Here is a 20,547-nt window from a genome sequence, read left to right as displayed (position 1 = left end):
TGATGGATAGAGAGGACTCCTGGACTGACCTTGGAGCCGGAGAAGAAGGGATACCACCCCAACCCTTCAGTCTGGTGTCTGTGAATTTCTCGCATCCGGAGACAGAGAAACTTCCGGCGCTCCAAATGTAGGTGGGATCCCGACCCTCCTGTGAAGAGGTCCCACTACAAGCACCGGGAATAAGCACGACCGAAGGGGACCGTTTCGAAGGAGACCAACATCTTCCCTTGGAGACGCATGCACAAGTGTATTGAAGGACTGGGAGAGGACAAGACCTACGATGTTATCCTCTGAACCGACCTGATCTTCTCTTCTGGCAGAAACACTTTCTGCCGTTTGGTGTCCATGCAGAGTCCTAGGAAGATCCTGCGTTGGCGCGGAATCACCTGGGATTTCCTTGAGTGTATTAAACACCCATGGCTCTTGAGGAAAGCTATGTGAAGGACATGTGCTGTTGCAAGCAAATCTCAGAGGCGGACCTTATGAGAAGATCGTCTAAGTAAGGTACGCCCTGAACTCCCCTTGAATGAAGACAAGCTGCCATTACCGACATTCTCGTTCCTCCTTGTGAAAAACCCCTGGAGCCAAGGAGAGGCCGAAGCGAAGAGCCCTAAACTGATAGTGACAGGCCCCCACTCTGAATCTCAGGAGAAACTGATGACCGTTCCAGACAGGAGCGTGGAGGTATGCGTTCTTTATGTCTATGGAGGCCATAAACTGATTCCTTTCCAATCCGTTTATTACTGATCTCCGGGACTCCATCCGAATTTTACCCACTTTTAAGTGGATATTTAGGTTCTTTAGATTTAAGATGGGTCGAAAGGAACTGTACGGCTTCTTGACAAGAAAAAGGGTTTGAATAAAGCCTTTCCCTTTTTGGATTACTGGGACCCTGCAAATAACTCATGCTGAAAGAAGAGAGGCGATCCAATTTTGTATTACTCGCCTACTTTGTGGAACTCGAGCTAGCAGGGTTACAAAGAGACCATGCGGAACAGGACCCAAGAGATCTATCTTGTATCTCCTAGTTATACTGCCCCGAACCCAGGGATCCTGAGAAGACGCTGTCCACTGTTCTAGAAAAGAGACAGGTGCCCCCTCTCGCCACCTTCTGGTGGGCAGAATGGCAGTCAGGGTACAGGCTTCTCCTGAACCTTGGAGGCCTGACATGAAGCTGAGAAAGAGGGTCTACCTCTGACTGAGAAGCTTCTAGAATTTAAGTGGTCTGACGCAGGATGACTGGCCCCTAGGAAAAAAGGTCCCCCGAAAGAACTGCCTAAAGGAGCTGAAACGCGGGAGGCGGGCTCTACCCACATTCACTGGCAAAAAGGTGTTCTCCTGGCACCCGTTTACTGAGAACTCAAACCCTGTAATTCCGGCCCGAACCAACCTGATGCAGAAAAAGGAATGGTTTCTAGGGAGTTCTTAGATTCCGAATCAGGCTTCCAGGATCTCAGCCATAAGATTTGTTTTGCTGAAATTTTCGAAGCCTGAATAGAGGAAGACACAGACGCTGTGCTCTGAGCTGCCTCTTTCAAAATGTAAAGGCCGGGGAAGCAATTATGCTCTGCCCATGCTTCCATGGCTCTAGGGACCCTAGCTGAAGCAAATGTGGGTCTAAAGGAAGAACCCGCTGTTACAATATAGATTTTTTCTGAGCTTCAATTCTGCGGTTAGTCTGTTCTGCAGTGTTGCAGTGTCCAGGACCGGCAAGGTAGCATGGGGGGCTATACGGGCTACAGGAGTATCCACCCTAGGGATTCCTTCCCCGTGAGCCAGATCCTCTTCCTGTAATGGATATAAGGAAGAGAATCTTCTAGAATAGAAACCTTTAAATCAAGTTGTTTCTATATTCCCTCAGCAACAGCTTAGAGGCTGGCCAACCTCTATGAGAATCATTAAGGACAAACAGAAACACGTTACAACGAATTTGGGAAGCTCTCTAACATATAAGCGGAGAGCCCTAACCACATATAATATATATATCCGTATACACCTGATCAGACAGGTGTATACGGAAGCTGTCCGAAATACCGGAACCAAAGTTTTCGGGCTCAAAAGAAAAGCTGAAACACCCTTCGGAACAAAGGAAGGGAGAGTTCTGAATACCGCTCTGTCCGCATTTTTTTGTAGAATCAATTAAGTTGTGGACAGGACAGAGATCCCAACTCTGAACATTTACGAGCGGAAGCAATGGCTAAGAGAAACATAACCTTGCAGGTTAGAGACCTAATCTGCCGAAAGTAAGGATTTAATGAAAACCCTGTAAGCATATGAAGCACCAGGAAAATATCCAATGGTGCTGTAGGAGAAGTGAAAGGAGGCTAGATATGCAAGACCTCCTGAAGAAACGTCCTGATGTCTGGCATATCTACTAACTTCTGAAAGGCAGAAACCTATACCTTTAAAGAGCCCAAGCAGAGACCTGCCTCAAGACAATCCTGAAGAAAAGGCCAGAATTCGGATAAGACGAAAAGAGGATGTATGACAAGACCTTTGTCACACCCTGTGACATAGGCTCGCCAAATGCGACGATATATGCGAGCCGAACAGGCTTACAAGCTCATAGCAGAGTGTTCACTACACTGGGGGGAAAAACCCCTAGCCCTCCAGAGCCTGGCTACAACAGCCATGCGGTTAAATTTAGCAGAGGTAAATCCTGGTGATGAAAAGGACCCCGAAGGAGAAGATCTTGTCAGTACGGAAGACGAAGTTCTTGTCCTACTGCCATAAAGATTATGTACGCGTACCACACTCGCCACGGCCATGCCGGTGCTATCAGTATTACCGACAGACCGCCTTGCCTCACTCATCGGAGTACTCAAGAAAATATGGAAATTGCGCAAAACCTGGGAAACTTCCTGATGTGTATGGCCATGATATCTATATCCGGTAGACCCCACACCTCTGAACCAGAGACTGAAAAGCTTCCGGATGGAGGGACTACTCCCGTGGCATCATCACATTGCGACTGAAATAATCGGCCTCCCAGTTCTTTATTTCTGAAATGCACACAGCAGAGATTGCTGGAACAAACTGTTCCGCCCAAGCGAATATCTGAGCCGATACCCGCATTGCCGTTGCTCTTCTCGTTCCTCCTTGTCCGTTGACCTATGTCACAGCCATGGCATGACGGACTGAACTCTGAGAAGATGACCCTTGAGAAAAGTTCGGGCCCCCCGAAGGGCCAAAAGAATAGCCTTCAACTCTAATAAGTTGATGGATAGAGAGGACTCCTGGACTGACCTTGGAGCCGGAGAAGAAGGGATACCACCCCAACCCTTCAGTCTGGTGTCTGTGAATTTCTCGCATCCGGAGACAGAGAAACTTCCGGCGCTCCAAATGTAGGTGGGATCCCGACCCTCCTGTGAAGAGGTCCCACTACAAGCACCGGGAATAAGCACGACCGAAGGGGACCGTTTCGAAGGAGACCAACATCTTCCCTTGGAGACGCATGCACAAGTGTATTGAAGGACTGGGAGAGGACAAGACCTACGATGTTATCCTCTGAACCGACCTGATCTTCTCTTCTGGCAGAAACACTTTCTGCCGTTTGGTGTCCATGCAGAGTCCTAGGAAGATCCTGCGTTGGCGCGGAATCACCTGGGATTTCCTTGAGTGTATTAAACACCCATGGCTCTTGAGGAAAGCTATGTGAAGGACATGTGCTGTTGCAAGCAAATCTCAGAGGCGGACCTTATGAGAAGATCGTCTAAGTAAGGTACGCCCTGAACTCCCCTTGAATGAAGACAAGCTGCCATTACCGACATTCTCGTTCCTCCTTGTGAAAAACCCCTGGAGCCAAGGAGAGGCCGAAGCGAAGAGCCCTAAACTGATAGTGACAGGCCCCCACTCTGAATCTCAGGAGAAACTGATGACCGTTCCAGACAGGAGCGTGGAGGTATGCGTTCTTTATGTCTATGGAGGCCATAAACTGATTCCTTTCCAATCCGTTTATTACTGATCTCCGGGACTCCATCCGAATTTTACCCACTTTTAAGTGGATATTTAGGTTCTTTAGATTTAAGATGGGTCGAAAGGAACTGTACGGCTTCTTGACAAGAAAAAGGGTTTGAATAAAGCCTTTCCCTTTTTGGATTACTGGGACCCTGCAAATAACTCATGCTGAAAGAAGAGAGGCGATCCAATTTTGTATTACTCGCCTACTTTGTGGAACTCGAGCTAGCAGGGTTACAAAGAGACCATGCGGAACAGGACCCAAGAGATCTATCTTGTATCTCCTAGTTATACTGCCCCGAACCCAGGGATCCTGAGAAGACGCTGTCCACTGTTCTAGAAAAGAGACAGGTGCCCCCTCTCGCCACCTTCTGGTGGGCAGAATGGCAGTCAGGGTACAGGCTTCTCCTGAACCTTGGAGGCCTGACATGAAGCTGAGAAAGAGGGTCTACCTCTGACTGAGAAGCTTCTAGAATTTAAGTGGTCTGACGCAGGATGACTGGCCCCTAGGAAAAAAGGTCCCCCGAAAGAACTGCCTAAAGGAGCTGAAACGCGGGAGGCGGGCTCTACCCACATTCACTGGCAAAAAGGTGTTCTCCTGGCACCCGTTTACTGAGAACTCAAACCCTGTAATTCCGGCCCGAACCAACCTGATGCAGAAAAAGGAATGGTTTCTAGGGAGTTCTTAGATTCCGAATCAGGCTTCCAGGATCTCAGCCATAAGATTTGTTTTGCTGAAATTTTCGAAGCCTGAATAGAGGAAGACACAGACGCTGTGCTCTGAGCTGCCTCTTTCAAAATGTAAAGGCCGGGGAAGCAATTATGCTCTGCCCATGCTTCCATGGCTCTAGGGACCCTAGCTGAAGCAAATGTGGGTCTAAAGGAAGAACCCGCTGTTACAATATAGATTTTTTCTGAGCTTCAATTCTGCGGTTAGTCTGTTCTGCAGTGTTGCAGTGTCCAGGACCGGCAAGGTAGCATGGGGGGCTATACGGGCTACAGGAGTATCCACCCTAGGGATTCCTTCCCCGTGAGCCAGATCCTCTTCCTGTAATGGATATAAGGAAGAGAATCTTCTAGAATAGAAACCTTTAAATCAAGTTGTTTCTATATTCCCTCAGCAACATTGTGCAATTCCACCAACGGAGGAAAACGAATAACCTTTCTTCTGGGCTTCTTAACGAGACTTCTGTTTATAGGACTAGGATCCTCTGACTCTGGGAGGTCCAAGGCCTGCTTTACCGTTAATAGCAATCATCAATGACCTGATATCTGGCTTTTTTTTTTTTTTATTAGACACATGAACCTGATCAGGATTAAATTTTGTTTCCCCTTCCTCAGAAAAGGATTTGCGGATCTACACAGATTTCTTTTAGTAGGGGCCAAATATGTGGATTCAGAAACTGGTCTAGCTTGTCGAGACATGTGTCTGACCGGTTATGAAAAAGAGAAGGGCCTGCTACAGCCGTTCCCCGCAGCAGGAATCCTCACCTTATCCAATATAAAAGAAAGTGTTGCCGAGCTTGTCAATAACTAATTAGATTTAGTGAGAAGCTGAGCTAAAGAGTAAACTGACTGTGGTAGGTAAACCTTGCATTTATAACAGGTAAAATATTTTTCCATAGGACCTTTTCATTTATCTAACATTTTACAAAGGAAAACGTCCAAGCACACCATTGACTTGAAGGAGACAGAGAGAAAAAACAAGTAATCAACTAATCTACAGTAAAAATTGCACTTGTTCCCTTAAATAAACAATGTTATTTGCGTTTTGGCAAGTAAGAGTACTATAATATTACCCATACTAGCCCCACTTTGTCAGTAAAGCAATACAGTTTTTATAAATGCTTAAATAATAAAAAAAGAATACTTGGCCAAAAGGCCAACAGGAGAGAAGTGCACCAGCCATGTCCGGATGCTTGCTCCCACAAGGCAGTCTCTGTTCCCGGGCTTCTTCTTATGCTCCAGAAGACCGGAATACTGCCCGTAAATTGAAGAGCAGGGGAGTTCTATATAATTTTAACTCCCCCTCTTCCATATTCTGTCTCCATTTTTTTTTTTAGAACAATAAATAATAAATAGCAGAGTAATGGAGACCTCGAAAAGATTGAGGTCTCCTGCAGCGGTTCTGACCCCGATGCCCCCTCCTATTACTGAGGGGGGATCTTGGTATAGTATTTTTTTTTTTTTGAAAAATAAAACATTAAATAGCAGAGTAATGGAGACCTCAAATAGATTGAGGTCTCCTGCAGCGGTTCTGACCCCGATGCCCCCTCCTATTACTGAGGGGGGATCTTGGTATAGTCCCCATCTTGCCGCCTGTCTTAACTCCGGAGGTCCAATCCAAGATGGCCACCGGCATTTCTTTTAATCCGATAACCGGCGCTCTATGCCTGCAGTGGCAGCGCCGGTTATCGGGGAGGCTTTGAGAGCGACAGCGGTCCGTGAGACCGCTTGTCACTCTGTTCCAGACACCCAAGGCTGTACCAGTGAGAGCCCTCGGCTCTCATCTGACAGAGCCGTGTCTGCGCTGCGGGCTGGGAGAGTGCTCTCTATGGTAAAACACACTCCCAGGTCTGCCTTCAAAATAAAAGTCTCTGTACTAAAAAAAAAAAATTAAAAGTTAAAAGTTAAAAATTAAATGTAAATTAATAAATTAGCACTAGCACTAAAATAGCAGCCCAACTCCTTTGGGCACCTAGAAAAAACTGGCAGAAGAGGAAGAGGCAGGGGGATTGTAGAGGGGAGGGGTCTGTTAACAGTGCTAAAGTTAACTAGCTATGTGCCAACTCCCGAGCTCCCCTCCACAACCCATGGTAAGCAGTGTCCCCCAGACTGGATGAAAGAGAAATGTAAGTTTTGTGTTACCTGTGTTAGGAAGTGGTAATGAGATAAAACATTTCAGGGATGTTAAGAAGAAAGTCTGGCAATTTCATAAGCATGCCAGAAGAAGTGTATTTTCAGGGAACGCTTGAATGTTTGGAGGCTAGGGGAAAGACCTATTGTACGAGAGAGGTGTAACACAAACAAAAACGTAACAGAGGATAGAGAAAGTAATAAATGAGAATAAGAGGATAGATCTTAGGAAGACTATAGGGATTGAGTTAGGAGGTATTTTTAAACAAGGGAATGGATGTTTGTTGGTGCAGTTTTGTAAGCACCCGTTTATGTTAGTAGAAGCATTTTACACTGGATTCTGTAAAGTACAGCCAACCAATGCAGAGAATGGCAGAGCAGAGAAGCAGAAGAAAATTCTAGTTTAGCCGATGCATAGGTTGTAAAAGTAAAAGTCTTGTTAAGGGGAGACCAAAAACAGGTTAGCTGTAATAATTAACGTGGGAGATAAACAGTGAATGAATTAAAGCTTTTACAGTGTCTTGTATGAGATACATGCCTATTCTCGAGATGTTTCTAGGTAGTGTTTATTGTTGTGTTGTAAACAGAAACACATGTCAGACCTTTAAATTTAGCAGTGATTAAACAATTGACCACATTAGACTGAAAGTCTAATATTTTCTGTGTGGAAATGAACCTTGGACGGGCATGGGAGTTAACAGATGATAAAATATCTGAAAGATAATTGGATCAGAATGACTATATTACAGAATAGGAGTAATTACAAGTGATAGTTAAAGCTGGGAGTACAGGAGACAGAGATTGGGCGATAAGTGAAAGCATAGGGTCCAGTAAACCAGTCATAGCGAGAGAAGAGGGTAGGGACTTCATCGTCATTTCTGGGATTAAATGAAGAGAATGTGCAAGATAAATGGTGCAAAATAATTGAGGATTCCTGTCGTGAACATAGAGAACTTACAGTTATTTATAAGGTTTAACCCATCACATAATTGTTTGGAATAAGGCCTAAATCATAATTGCAGTGTAAATCAGGTATATCAATTGAATCCATTGATAAGTTGAGCTAGTAAAGTGTAAAATGTGAAGTCAGAAAGTTTTTTGTGTGTGTATTTGATGGCTCTGCACATCCCAGTGTTTGAAGCTGCTACAGGTGACACTGCTATCTTCTAAGGGCCCCTGCTGTCAGCTATATCCTGACACAAGTTAGTTTTTGAACACCTGAATAGACTATGTGGGGCCGGTCACAGCTTGGCATCCTTGCAGCCAAAGGCAGCATTTGAAGGCCTATATAGGTATATAGAAATATGAGCTTCAAAAGGAAAATGTCTTCATAGTTCATATTTTGGGAAATCTGGGTGCCACTCCATACTGAGGAGCAGATATCACACCAGGGTTGCGAATGACAGGTACTGACGGTATCCGAGAACAGCTATAATCACATATCTTTGGGAAAGGTATGTCACATTGTCATAATTCCATCATGTTTGGTATTTAAATGTGCGGGAGATTATGACTGGTTTATTGAAGGGGGAGCTATGTCTCTGGGATATATCTGAAGAATTACCCAAAGGTCAAAATTTTGGCAATATTTGTGAGCAAACTATAGTATCACCCAGGAAACATCCCTGCCCCCCTATTAGCATTAACACTGCCCCCGTGAAGACCGTCCCATTTCATTTTGCTTAAAAAACCTGTGTTGTGACAGTGGCAGATCCAGGGTTGCTGCCAACACCTGCACACTGTGCAGGTCCGTTCAGCAGTGAGAGTGTGCTGCCTGGCTGCTCTGATTGTGTTTTAAATACAATCGGAGCAGCCGGGCAGCATACTGTCACTGCCGAGTGGACCTGCACATAGTGTGCAGCCGCCGGCAGTCTTAAAAGTCAGAAAGGGGGCGTGGCCTAAATCACACCCCCTAAAATCGCCCTGGGTAGAACAATTGTCTAGATCCGCCCCTGTGATGTGAAAGGGCAAATTGTCAGTATTTTGGGAAAATCAATACACACTGATAAGCTGTCCATCTTCCTAGCCAATTTCCCATGACACAGAATATACAACTCATGTAAGTTAAACTCAGAATGTAACACTTTTTATTTTAAACTGTTTTGCTTGTGTATGCTATGTTAATTGTTTATTGCTTTTCTTTTTAATATCTGAATGCCCTGTACCCATGTATATTAAATCTATAAATTTAGTAAGTTGCGTCCTTGATACTCTAACAAATCCATTAGCCTGTTAAGAAGAATATAGCTCAACCAAGTTAACCCCTTTGAATGCCGGTGTGTGATTTGTTGATCTATTTGACTAACAAGCCTAGTGTGTGCTTGCATTTACATTTGTGTAACAGTCTGGAGGTGTGAAGAGTTAACCCTTTGTTTTCTGGTCTGGACCTTGCTAGTCTGTGGGTAGCCAGAAGCCTTGTGTGCCAGTGTGGGACAGTATATTGGGGTCCTATTGCCCATATTCAATCGGTAGTGGCAAACTCAATGTGTGTGGGGGTGTGAGCGCTGTTTGGGGGAGATTAGGTAGGTCTATAACCTGTGTGATAGGTAGAGAAAGACTGCGGGCTGGAATCGTGTGTGACCTCATACAGAGAACACCCCAAAGTCATAGCAGCTGGGAGCATGCTCATGACAATTCCATTCAGTCATTGTGTAGTAGGAATCAAAATGACAAAACAAAAAAAAAAACAACCCATTTGTAAAACCTCAAAATCCCAAGCATTCTGGATAATAGATTGAATACCTGTAATTAGGACGTCATGTTAAATTATTAGTTAAACAATGTTTCAAAACACACAAAGTAAACACTGTTCTCCAGGATATGCAAACATTGCAAAAAGGATATGGTAAAAAAACAAAACAAATGAAAAACAATGAACAAAGAAAATACAGCTAAAAAGAGCTAGAGTCAACAATGCAAAATAATGTATTTGGACAGCTTTAACTTGGTTATATGAGGATCTGATAATGTACTTTATTTATTTAGTGCCCCTTTGTAAAGTAAAGATATTCTACAGTCAAGCACTGTTTAACTACATAAAGGTATTTCACCCCTTAGGTAAGGAAGACACTTTACATAGTTAACATGTATAATTACTTTAAAACACTATGTTTTTTTAAATAGATTTTTTATTTTTCTAGACTTCTGATAGACCCAATGCTGAGGGGATGCTCTAATGCATCTCTACCTACACATTAACACCTTTAGATCCAGTGGTATTGGGTCTAGTAGCAGCTTATTTATAAGATCTGGACCGTCCCTGAACTGCCATAAGGGGCTTCAGTTTCACAGCCAATTGTTTCTTGCCATCATGATCTCACAATATGCGTGCATAATTATTATTATTATTATTTATAAGCAATAATAAATACTTGCATTCCCACACCACTGAATGCGAAAGTGCTTAGTACTTTCACTTTAAGCGCACTGCCTTCACTTTCTACGCTATTGGTTATTTCCTGCTCCCTAGGAAACCATTTGGACAGATTCAACAATGGCAGCACATGGACATGGCTGCAGTATATATATATATATATATATATATATAGTTAGACTAAACACATAGAGGGCCTGATTCATTAAGAAACGTAAATCCAGATGCGTGCCATATTTTGTGCAAGTTGCTATGCGCATGCTCAGAAGAGAACTATATCCCAAAGAAGTACACAAAATTCATCTTCAAATGCAGAGGGCACTTTTGACTGCCTATGATTTCAGGGACACACCGGCGGAGGGAAGTGGCGTATGCACGTAGGCAATGTACAGTAAGGGCGTGCCAAGTTTGAGTGCACACACACATTCGTCCAATTCAAGCTCTGGACATCTCTCAGGTAAGTGATTTCCAGCTTTGTCACTTGCACCAGCTACAGGACAGGTGTAAGTGCCTATTGATAGTGACGTTGGTTGCATATGACTGCCAGAACATGTGTTTGCATTTAAGAGCAACTGCAAAAATGCGTTTTATGTACAGTATGCATTAATAAAATCCTGATAAATGTATTGCATGTAAAATAAAATAAAAATATTAATATATTTTTATGAATGATTATAGTAACAGGCATGTATGTATCTAATCAATTTTTTAATTTTTTTAAATGTGTGCGTTCTAATGGGACTTATAACCGTATTCAATTAGAAATGTTTCTTCCAATCCACTTGTACTGGAATACGGGGGTACTTCCGTACAATTTCCAGCCAAATAATAACAAAAAAAGCAAATTGTGTTCACTTTACATTACAAAATGAATCAGGCCCAGAACCTCCAGACCGACATAAAATGTCCTGTGTCCAGTCGGGAACAGATTAAAGTAAAACTAAATCCCACTCACATATCTGGAAGCACATATTGTGGACTATACTAATTAAATACAGATCATGAAAAAGGTCTGTGGTGACTGTGCAAGAGTGTAAGTTATACACATGGCATTGTACAGTGATCATTTGACATAGCAGCTGTACAAGAAACCTCCACTATTGTGCAATTATACAGTCACATATGGAAGCAAAAATCTACTCAACACCTCAACTCCCACATCTAAAAGAATATATTTGTGAGAGGTTGCACAAGAACTATGTGAAGTACATTGATAAAATTACCCTTTGTTTTCATGTCTGCGTTTATCTTGTTTACCTTGCATGTCCTGTTTTCCCTACTGTATGGCGCTGCGGACACCATACAAATCTACGATAATAATAAACTTGGGTACTTAAAAGGAACAATAAACATACATAAAACGTATCAAAGTAAAGTTTTAATATGTAAAACCACTCTGAGACAAATATTAAGGTATCAAAAAGTGCAAATATGTGGAAGATCCTTATGCTTGCATATGCACAGCATGTTGTACCCCACTCTCCCTAACGCCTCAGCAGAATCTGGGAATGTTACTACGCCAACAGGCTAAGGTAGCATGGCAACGTGGTGGTGGCAGGGAAGAACCAACAAGCTGTGGTCCATCTCTCTTTCATCAGGGGTTCCCCACAGTACAGTAAAGGGGATTCCAAAGGAAGAACAAACACCAAAAATCTAGCAAATAGGGATGTGTCCATATTATAAAAGTCTAATAAATTAGAGTCTGTCCATTTTTTAATAAAATACTTTTAATTTGTTGTTGCAGCAACAAAGAGTTTATAAATCTTTCACATTCAGCATGCAAGGAGAACTCCAGATAGCCACACAGCTGGAACCTGCCCCACTCAGGGACTATTCAACAATGCTTGAACCCTGTGTGTTGTATATAGGCAGAGGATTGCGATTTAGAGTCAGGGTGTTGGGACTCCTATGGTTTTAAAGTAGGGGCTTGAAAGAATATGTATTACAAGAATAATAGTAAAAGAATCACATCTCAGGTAGCACTATAAGTACCACAAATTTGTCTTTTGGTGCTGGATATTTCATTTGCATTCTGCATACTATGTCTGCATATAGACAAAAGGGACAATGAAAACTGAATGGAGATGTTTGCATAAAAAAAACCCCCTGAAATTAATTAGGTTTTTGTGCAAATTAACACCTTCATTTAAACATTAAATGCTACTTTGAAGACAAAACGTATTATACGGTCCATGAGATGGTTTTAAGGTCACACACACGCCTACCTTAAGCTGTGCTTCCCTCTGTTGAAGCTCTGTGTCTTTCTGACAGATCTCTGCATCCTTGTGCTGGATCAGCCCCTTCAGCTGTATCACCAATTGCTCATAATGAGCCAATGTTTCCATCTGGTCATCTGACATTGCCTCCACTGTTCTAGGTTCTGGCACAGGATCCTGTACACAGAAAAACACACACTGTCACTGGGGCACACAATGGCCTGGGCTGAATTCACCATTTCAGGATGGCCTGAGATTCAGATTACTTTATTTGACATATGAAATTATTCTGCTCTTAAAAAGACAAAACAAAAACACTTTATTAAAAGCACTGCGTGCACTGTTTGTTTCAGATCACTCGTAGGCTAACCATTGTTTTTGTCATTCACCTGCCTGTCACAGCACTGAGGTAGAACCTGTTTTGATCATACAAACAAACAACGGAAAACATTGTGCTTCCATCAGACTTTAACCCCACACACCCAGTTACCATTCCTGCATATATCTTCTCTGGAGCTCCTTTACTGTGTAAAAGCTGCTTTGGACTTGCCATGCGCTTCATTTTGCACAGGGGGTGCCAACAATGCTGCTAAGGTACATAGGTTCACAGAGCAAGATGGCAACGTTGGGGAAGGAGCAACAGTTTGCAGGGGCAGAGGGGACAAGTTGGGCAGATGACATCGTTCCCACTAAAGGACGGAGAAGTTACAAATTTTGCAGAGCAGTGCAGAAACGAGACCATACGTTGCAAAGTGAGATTGTTGTAATGCGATAAGATGGGTTAAAGAGTGCATTTTTAGAGGCATTCATTGACGCACTTTTCCACAATGCAAATGGACTTCATATTTGCACCAACTCAGAGCTGGAAGTTTTTGAGTCTCGTCCTATACATTTTATGGGTCCATTTTAACGCCTACATGTTACACTTTAGTGGAGAAGCGCATTTCCAGGTGAACTGTGACCATTGTAATAAAAAAAAATGACCACATACAACTGCCATATGTAATAAAAGCAGTGGTAATATCCCCTCTCTATCATGGCTAATATAAGAAATGAATGAGGATAATTCGAGCAGTATTTTAGGTGAAACACAAGAACGTTTTATCACAACTAGCAGGTTGCAGCAGAGGGCAGGAACACCCAGGCACACTGGTGTAAAACCAAGGTGTTTTGCCATGCAAATAAGGTTCACTTAGTAAATGACCTCCTCTACGTTTCTCTATGCGCAATTTGCATTCAGTTTCCCAAACATTTTCTGACTTCTTATGTCACATAGGCTACCTGATAGCTAGGACATTAACAGAATAAGCAAAACACAAGTATGTATAAAGTATCACAATCGTTAAGATAAAGGCAGAAGCCCGAAACAGTCTGTAGGTGATAAGTGTAAAGGCAAAAATAATAACATACACTGATAGCTGTCAGTACACCACAGTCCTTTCTTCAGGCAAGGTTTACAAAATGAAACTGAAATAGACTAAAATAAATTGACGCTGAGGTGGGATGAGACCAGCAGATTAAATAAAAACACAGGTTAAATAACAGAAATGATGTAAAATAAACAAGAAATACAGCAAGGCTGGGAAATGGAGACATGAATTGTAGGTAAAATTATAAGCCATTACCGTCGTCTAATAACCGAGATGTGATCAACCGATTTTTTTACACTGTGAAAAACCACAATACCAGTCCCTAGATTTAGTCCTGCATCTATTGTATCATATGTTCTCCTTGGTTTACTAAAGTAGAGTTTGAGTTTTCTGGTTACAAACATTTCCTGGAACAGCATGATTTGACTTTTCAGAATTTACTCACGGATTCCCGTGTGCTTTCAGATCCTTCTCCATCACCAGAAAGCTCATGAAGGACTGTATTCGCGAGATCAGAAAAACGACTGAACATTCCGACCAGATTCTGGCCTGAAACACAACAAATATATTCCTAGCAGGACACCGACAAAGTTTTTTTAGTATTATTATTTTATAAATGACACATTCAACATTTCAGAAAACATAATGATCAGCTTCGAACAGGCTTAGTTTGTGGAAAGACCACATTGGTTTGGGCCAAGGGAAGCAGAATCGAAGGCTCAATGTTTTACCATATTTTTTTCTGCCTTTATAAATAAAAAAAAGAAAAGAAAGCTCAATAGTCATGTTGAATTACTAGTAAAGTACATGTGTATCTAACACAGATGGGACATGATGGTCGAAAACAATAGGAATTACAATGTGATGCTGTAATAGCAGGCACCAGAGATAAACCCAGGCCTGTCTGATATTATCTCATACATGTTCCATGATCAATGGCTGAGAAAACACAGAAAGCTTCAAGTTCTGCAGTAATGGAGGTAACATTGCTACTAATTTTCATAATCTGAAATATAGGAGGCAATAGGACTAACAATGCCTTGCCCTCAGCTAATCCATTAAAAGAGGTAGCAGTGCCATGGAGTGAGGCCGTGTCATGTCCTGGTTCATGGAAGCAAAAGGATTGGCAGGGTCATGTTCTGGGGTAGTAGAGGTAAAATGAATGGTCGTCTTGGATAGAGGAGGTAATAGGGATTGCAGTATCATATCCTGGGGCGGAGGAAATTCTGGCTCTGGTACCATGTTATGGTATAGCAGAGGTAGCAGGATTGCCAGTGCCATGTTATGGTGTAGAGGGTAAAGGGGATAACGGTGGGACGGTGCCAGGATCATCATCATCATTTATTTATATAGCATCACTAATTCTGCAGCGCTGTACAGAGAACTCACTCACATCAGTCCCTTCCCCATCGGAGCATTCAGTCTAAATTCCCTAACACACATGTTTTTGGATTGTGTAAGGAAACCGGAGCGCCCGGAGCAAACCCACACAAACACGGGGAGAACATACAAACTCCACACAGGTCGGGAAGTGGTGTACGGCAGAAGTGCTAACCACTAAGCCACAGTGCTGCCCAGAAGTGCTAACCTCTGATGATACCGTACCTCAACAAGACAGACCCAATGCACGGCATGTTGGCCCCACTCTCACTAACTCCTCAACAGAAGCTTGTAATTTTACTATGCCAACAGGATAAGGTAGCATTGTAACATGGTGATGGCAGTGAAGAACATGAGTTGGCGCATGCCTTTCATCAGGGGTTCCCCACAGTACAAAGATGGGATCCCAAGGAAGGACAAACATCAACAATGTAGCAAATAGGGATTGGTCCATTTTATAACCATTTTATTTTTAATCAGCAGAGGAAAAATTAGGGCAGCATTATGTTCTGGGCTAATAAATGCAACAAGACTGGTAGTATCACGCAGGGCCATAACTAGGGCTGTGCGACAGGGGCGACCGCCCAGGGCGCAACGCTGAATGGGGGCGCAATTTAGGAATATTTTAGGTTAATTTGGTTAAAATTGAGGGCTAGCGGGGCGGCATTTGTCTTTCTCGCCCAGGGCACTAGAATTCTAAGTTACGGCTCTGGTACCATGTTATGGTATAGCAGAGGTAGCAGGATTGTCAGTGCCATGTTATGGTGTAGAGGGTAAAGGGGATAACGGTGGGACGGTGCCATGTTCAAGATAGTAGTGGTAACAGTGGTGCCAATGCAATCTATTGAAATAGCTGAGCCATGATGTTATCGGGTGGTAGAGATAATAGGAATGGCAGTGCCATTTTGTGAAGCGGTAGGTAATTAAGGCAACAGTGTGGCTGAGCCATGTCCAGGGTAGCAGAACTTACAGTACTGGCACTGCCCACATATTTGGGTCAGAGGTACTGGTAGTTGCTATGCCATAATGGTTTTGGGTGGAGAAACAAAAGGATTCTCATTGGGTAGTGATGTAGATGTGGGTTGTGATATACGTGCAGACACATGCATAATAAGTAAACTTGTGAAACAGTGACCCCAATCCAAGCAGCAGGTAGGAAGGAGATATAACTTCAATGTCGTGTCGGGTATGTTTACAGGGTCCTGAATAAATATCTCCTTGGTGAGAATACACAACATTATCGCAGGGTCTAGCCAGGCATTCATGATGCCAGATAACATGTAAAAACTGTTCTGTGTGAACATCACCCTTATGCCATTACCTTTTGCCGGATCACCTTAAACGTGTCGCCGTCCCTTCTCCTTACAGTTACTCGTGCTCGGTTTCTTCTCGTACCTCTTGTTTACTGCTCCGCCTCTGGCCACATCAGCAACCCGGCACTTCCGGGCTAACAGAGGACTCTGTCTCACTTCAAAGTTTCCACCAATCAGCGCAGTAAGGTACATCTTGTGTGTTAGAGCCATCAGCGAATAGGAGCTGCAGAATGAAATGCCCGCCCTATTGTCATATGCGCGGCCTATCAGAGACCGCAGAATGCTGGTAATATAATAATACAGCAGGACAGTAGAATACAGAGAACTAGTCACGTGTAAGAAGGCGTATTACTGGACCAATTAACGTTCGGGGGTGTGTTTTACCTCGACCCAATCACTGGGAGAAGTGCACATTTTCTAACCATAAAAGCCAGAGCAAGATTCGCTAAAGCTGATGATTATTGGTACAGTTAATTACTGCTGGGATAGGCCATATATGTTGGTTTGCTTCGACGCAGAGATGAAACGCTGCAAGTGCTGCTTGTCATAGCAGGGGCAATTGATAAACCTGCTGGGCCTGACTCATTAACAAACGCAAGATGGTCATAGTGTCCCATGACCATCCCCCCCGAAATAGTAGGTAGTAGTAAGGGTCCCCCCCTGAAATAGTAGGCAGTAGTAAGGGTCCCCCCCCTGAAATAGTAGGTAGTAGTAAGGGTACCCCCCTGAAATAGTAGGTAGTAGCAAGGGTTCCCCCTGAAATATTCGACAGTAGTAAGAGTCCCGTCCCCACCCCTGAAATAGTAGGCAGTAGTAAGGCCCCCCCCCCCTGAAATAGTAGGCAGTAGTAAGGGTCCTTTGCACTCGAAAATGAATTGGACTTTGTTGCCTCCTCTGGCATATGCTACATTTCAAGGCATGCGCAGTGTGATTTTAGGCAAAATATGACACATATCAGCATTTACATTTATTAATTCATCAGGCCCGATATGTGTGTTCTTAGTCTATAGGAGCTTGATTCATTAGGGCAAACAAAATGAACATAAATTGCATTGTTTTCCATGTATCGGACATACGTCCATATTAAATTACTAGCGGATGTAAAGATATGTCTGTTGAATACGAGTCTAGGTCCGCTCTGTACTAACAGACAATAAACTGGCAGGATACATTTAATATATATGTGGAATATAAAGTCTCAAAGGAATGCATAGGAAAAAACTTTTTTCCACTCATAAAATACATTTATTAGGAAGTTATGAATGTCTACTGTACATAAAATTATTTTTACAGTTGCTCCTGATTGCAAACACATTCCAGCATGCATCTCAATTGTAAAACACTACTAAATTTGCTGGCGCTATATAAATGGTGATGATACATATGCGACCGTCATTGATAGTAATGGACACTTACACCCGAACTGTAGCTGGTGCAAGTGATACAACAGAAAATCATGTACCTTTAAATGCCCAAAGCTTGAATCGGCAATTGCGTGTGCTCGAGCTTGGCACAGTTTGGGTACGTAAGTGCATGGATGACTACGACGACAACACTTACCCCAACATATTGACTGTGAATCTCGGGACCCCGACATGCTGTGTATATCGATTCTTTAAAGAAATTACTTTCAATCAGTGCGACTCTTTAAGAAGCCGGGCGCATGCACTCACGTGACTTTCAATACCGGCACTATTATTCTTGCTCTTAAGGGTGATACAGGAGTAGGCGGCGCCTGTATATTATAGAACTTTTCTTAACTACATTGTACAGGCGCCGTCTCCATTCGTTTCACCCTTATAAGTAAGAATAATAGTAACTTGGTGTTAGAATGCATCTGTATGAAAGACGTTTGAAGCTCATCTAGATATGCTTTAATACAGTGCCGTAACTAGACATTTTAGTGCCCTGGGCGAGACGGCATCGGCGCCCCCCATCTAAGTGGGAGTGACATTTGTCAAGTGGGTGTGGCCAACCTAATATTGGGGTGTGGCTAGCACTTTCCTGAAAGAATTCTGTTACACATACTTGCAAATCCATTAAACATTTAAACTGTTAAAAAAAATAATATTAACGCATACCTTACCTGACAAAAATCTGTTATTTAATATTATATTCATATTATGGCACAGTAATGCCCCCAGTTCATATTATGCCATAGTAATGGCTCTCGTCATCACACTGTACCATGTAGCCTTCCTTTGCCCCTGAAAATACTGCGATGCAGCTTCCTTTGCCCCTCCAAACACTGCAATATGTAAAAAGATGCTTTGGCCAATAGAGAACACTAAAATCTAATTTAAATAACTACCATTTAATAAATATTTATATCGGTTCTACCTAAAGAAGGTGTTTGTTCCATTAAGTGTCATTAATTTACCAGAGAGAGAGAGAGACTCTTTTACTTACCCGCAGTGGAACACGTGCGTTCCACCAACAGGAAGTTCGGCATTTGGAACGCAAGTTGCTCAATCAATTTATAGGCTCATAGCAGTGCTAGAAAGGGTGGGGTTATCCTGAAAGGAACAAACACAGTGAAACATCCCCCAGCACACTGCTATAGCCAGCAAAGGAGCTGCCATTTCTACTTGTACATAAAAAATGCAAAAGTCTCAGTTGCACACATTTGCAAATGTATGGTAAGCTATTACACAGTGCTTTTACTAATAGGGTGGTCCTAACTCTAAACAGTGAGAGTCACATATATTTGAGCCATACTTATATGTGTATTTAAACTGAGAGCTAACTTACCAAGAGGTACCCCAGAAGCTTCCAAATGGCAATACAGCACCATCAACTACTTATACCAACATTCCTCTCAAACAAAGAATACAGAAGCAACCAATCAGATTCTAGTTATCATTTATTTAGTACAGTCTACAAAATGATAGCTAGAATCTGATTGGTTGCATCTCCACTTTTTTAAATCAGCAGTTTAGTAAATGTACCCCTAAGTCTCTTCACTAGTAATTACCTATAAAACTAGACATTTCTATAAATTGAAACCAGGTTGTCCACCGTTCTTCATCTACTTGAAAGTCAGCCTTACCAATATGGGTCTTTTCTGCTCCCCCTATGAATTACCTATTTATGCAAATGAGAAGTTCATGAGGGAGGGGCATGGACAGCTCAGCCTATTTGAAAAAGTATTTATTTAAGACACTAAAATGCTTGTTTTTTTATACTCATTTGCAGGTAATGCTGGTACCAATGGAGATGAAATATGTAAATAAATAAGGTACACTAACTAAAATGACTAAGTGCACCGGAAAAAATTACCCTGCATAACGCATATGAGGTGGAAAAAGGTTGTGAACCCTTTTGAATTATAGCTACTGTTGCATTAATTTGACCTAATATGATGCATATCTAAGCTTTAATACTAGGTAAAGAAAATTCTGATTAAGCATCTGAAGAGAATGCAGGAAACCAGCGCTATACATTTTTAGAATCTGCTGGGGATCCAAGCCTTTTAGCTGTAAATTTGTGAGCACCACTATGACCTGCCTGTACCCAGATTTGGAAAAGTGGCTGGAAAAGGTGGCATTATAGTCACAACTTTGGGGCTGCTTTGCAGCGCCAGGACACGTAGAGGTCGCAATCGAGAGAAAAGCCTGTAGATAGAGCCAGGTAGCGGGCGGCTGCTGCGCCCCCTTGGGCTTGCGCCCTGGGCGACGGCACTGCCAGCACCACCCTAGTTACGGCTCTGCTTTAATAGTATTATGATGGAGCTGCATGCTAGAGACACTAGTCATCATTGTCAGCATGATCGTGACTGACATTTAATCTATATTTAAAAATAAAAACAAAGATCACAACTGAGTCTCAAAAAGTCAACTGTGTACCAGTGCTCATAGACTGGGCTGGTTACCACAAATGCTGGGGGATGAATGGCATGGGGTCTTTCTCCTCGCGAAAGCCATAACCAATACCAGGCTATGTCATACTGCAGTGTTTCCCAAATCCAGTCCTCAGCAGGCGCGGGCTGGCAGGTTTCATGACACGCAATGCAGCCCGCCCCTGGTCCTCAGGGACTCATAACAGTGCATGTTTTTAATATCTCTCTGCTGGAGCACAGCTGT

At 42.8% G+C, this 20,547-nt stretch overlaps 1 protein-coding gene across 1 annotated transcript in view; it reads right to left on the bottom strand.

Annotated features, from left to right (window-relative positions):
• The window catches only part of GOLGB1 (golgin B1), a 49,045-nt gene extending 32,447 nt beyond the window's left edge, over positions 1 to 16,598 (bottom strand). Inside the window, exons 1-3 of the mRNA XM_075208449.1 lie at positions 16,474 to 16,598; positions 14,218 to 14,321; positions 12,412 to 12,579 (exon numbers count right to left, since the gene is read on the bottom strand). Coding sequence (XP_075064550.1) covers positions 12,412 to 12,579; positions 14,218 to 14,304 — 255 coding nt within the window. The 5' untranslated portion in view covers positions 14,305 to 14,321; positions 16,474 to 16,598. The remainder of the gene's footprint in view (positions 1 to 12,411; positions 12,580 to 14,217; positions 14,322 to 16,473) is intronic.
• Positions 16,599 to 20,547: the final 3,949 nt, after the last annotated feature.

Source organism: Mixophyes fleayi, chromosome 4, assembly GCF_038048845.1.
Source record: "Mixophyes fleayi isolate aMixFle1 chromosome 4, aMixFle1.hap1, whole genome shotgun sequence".
NCBI lineage: Eukaryota > Metazoa > Chordata > Amphibia > Anura > Limnodynastidae > Mixophyes > Mixophyes fleayi.
Note: the sequence above shows the minus strand (reverse complement) of the source record. Positions and strands in the feature narration are given on the sequence as shown.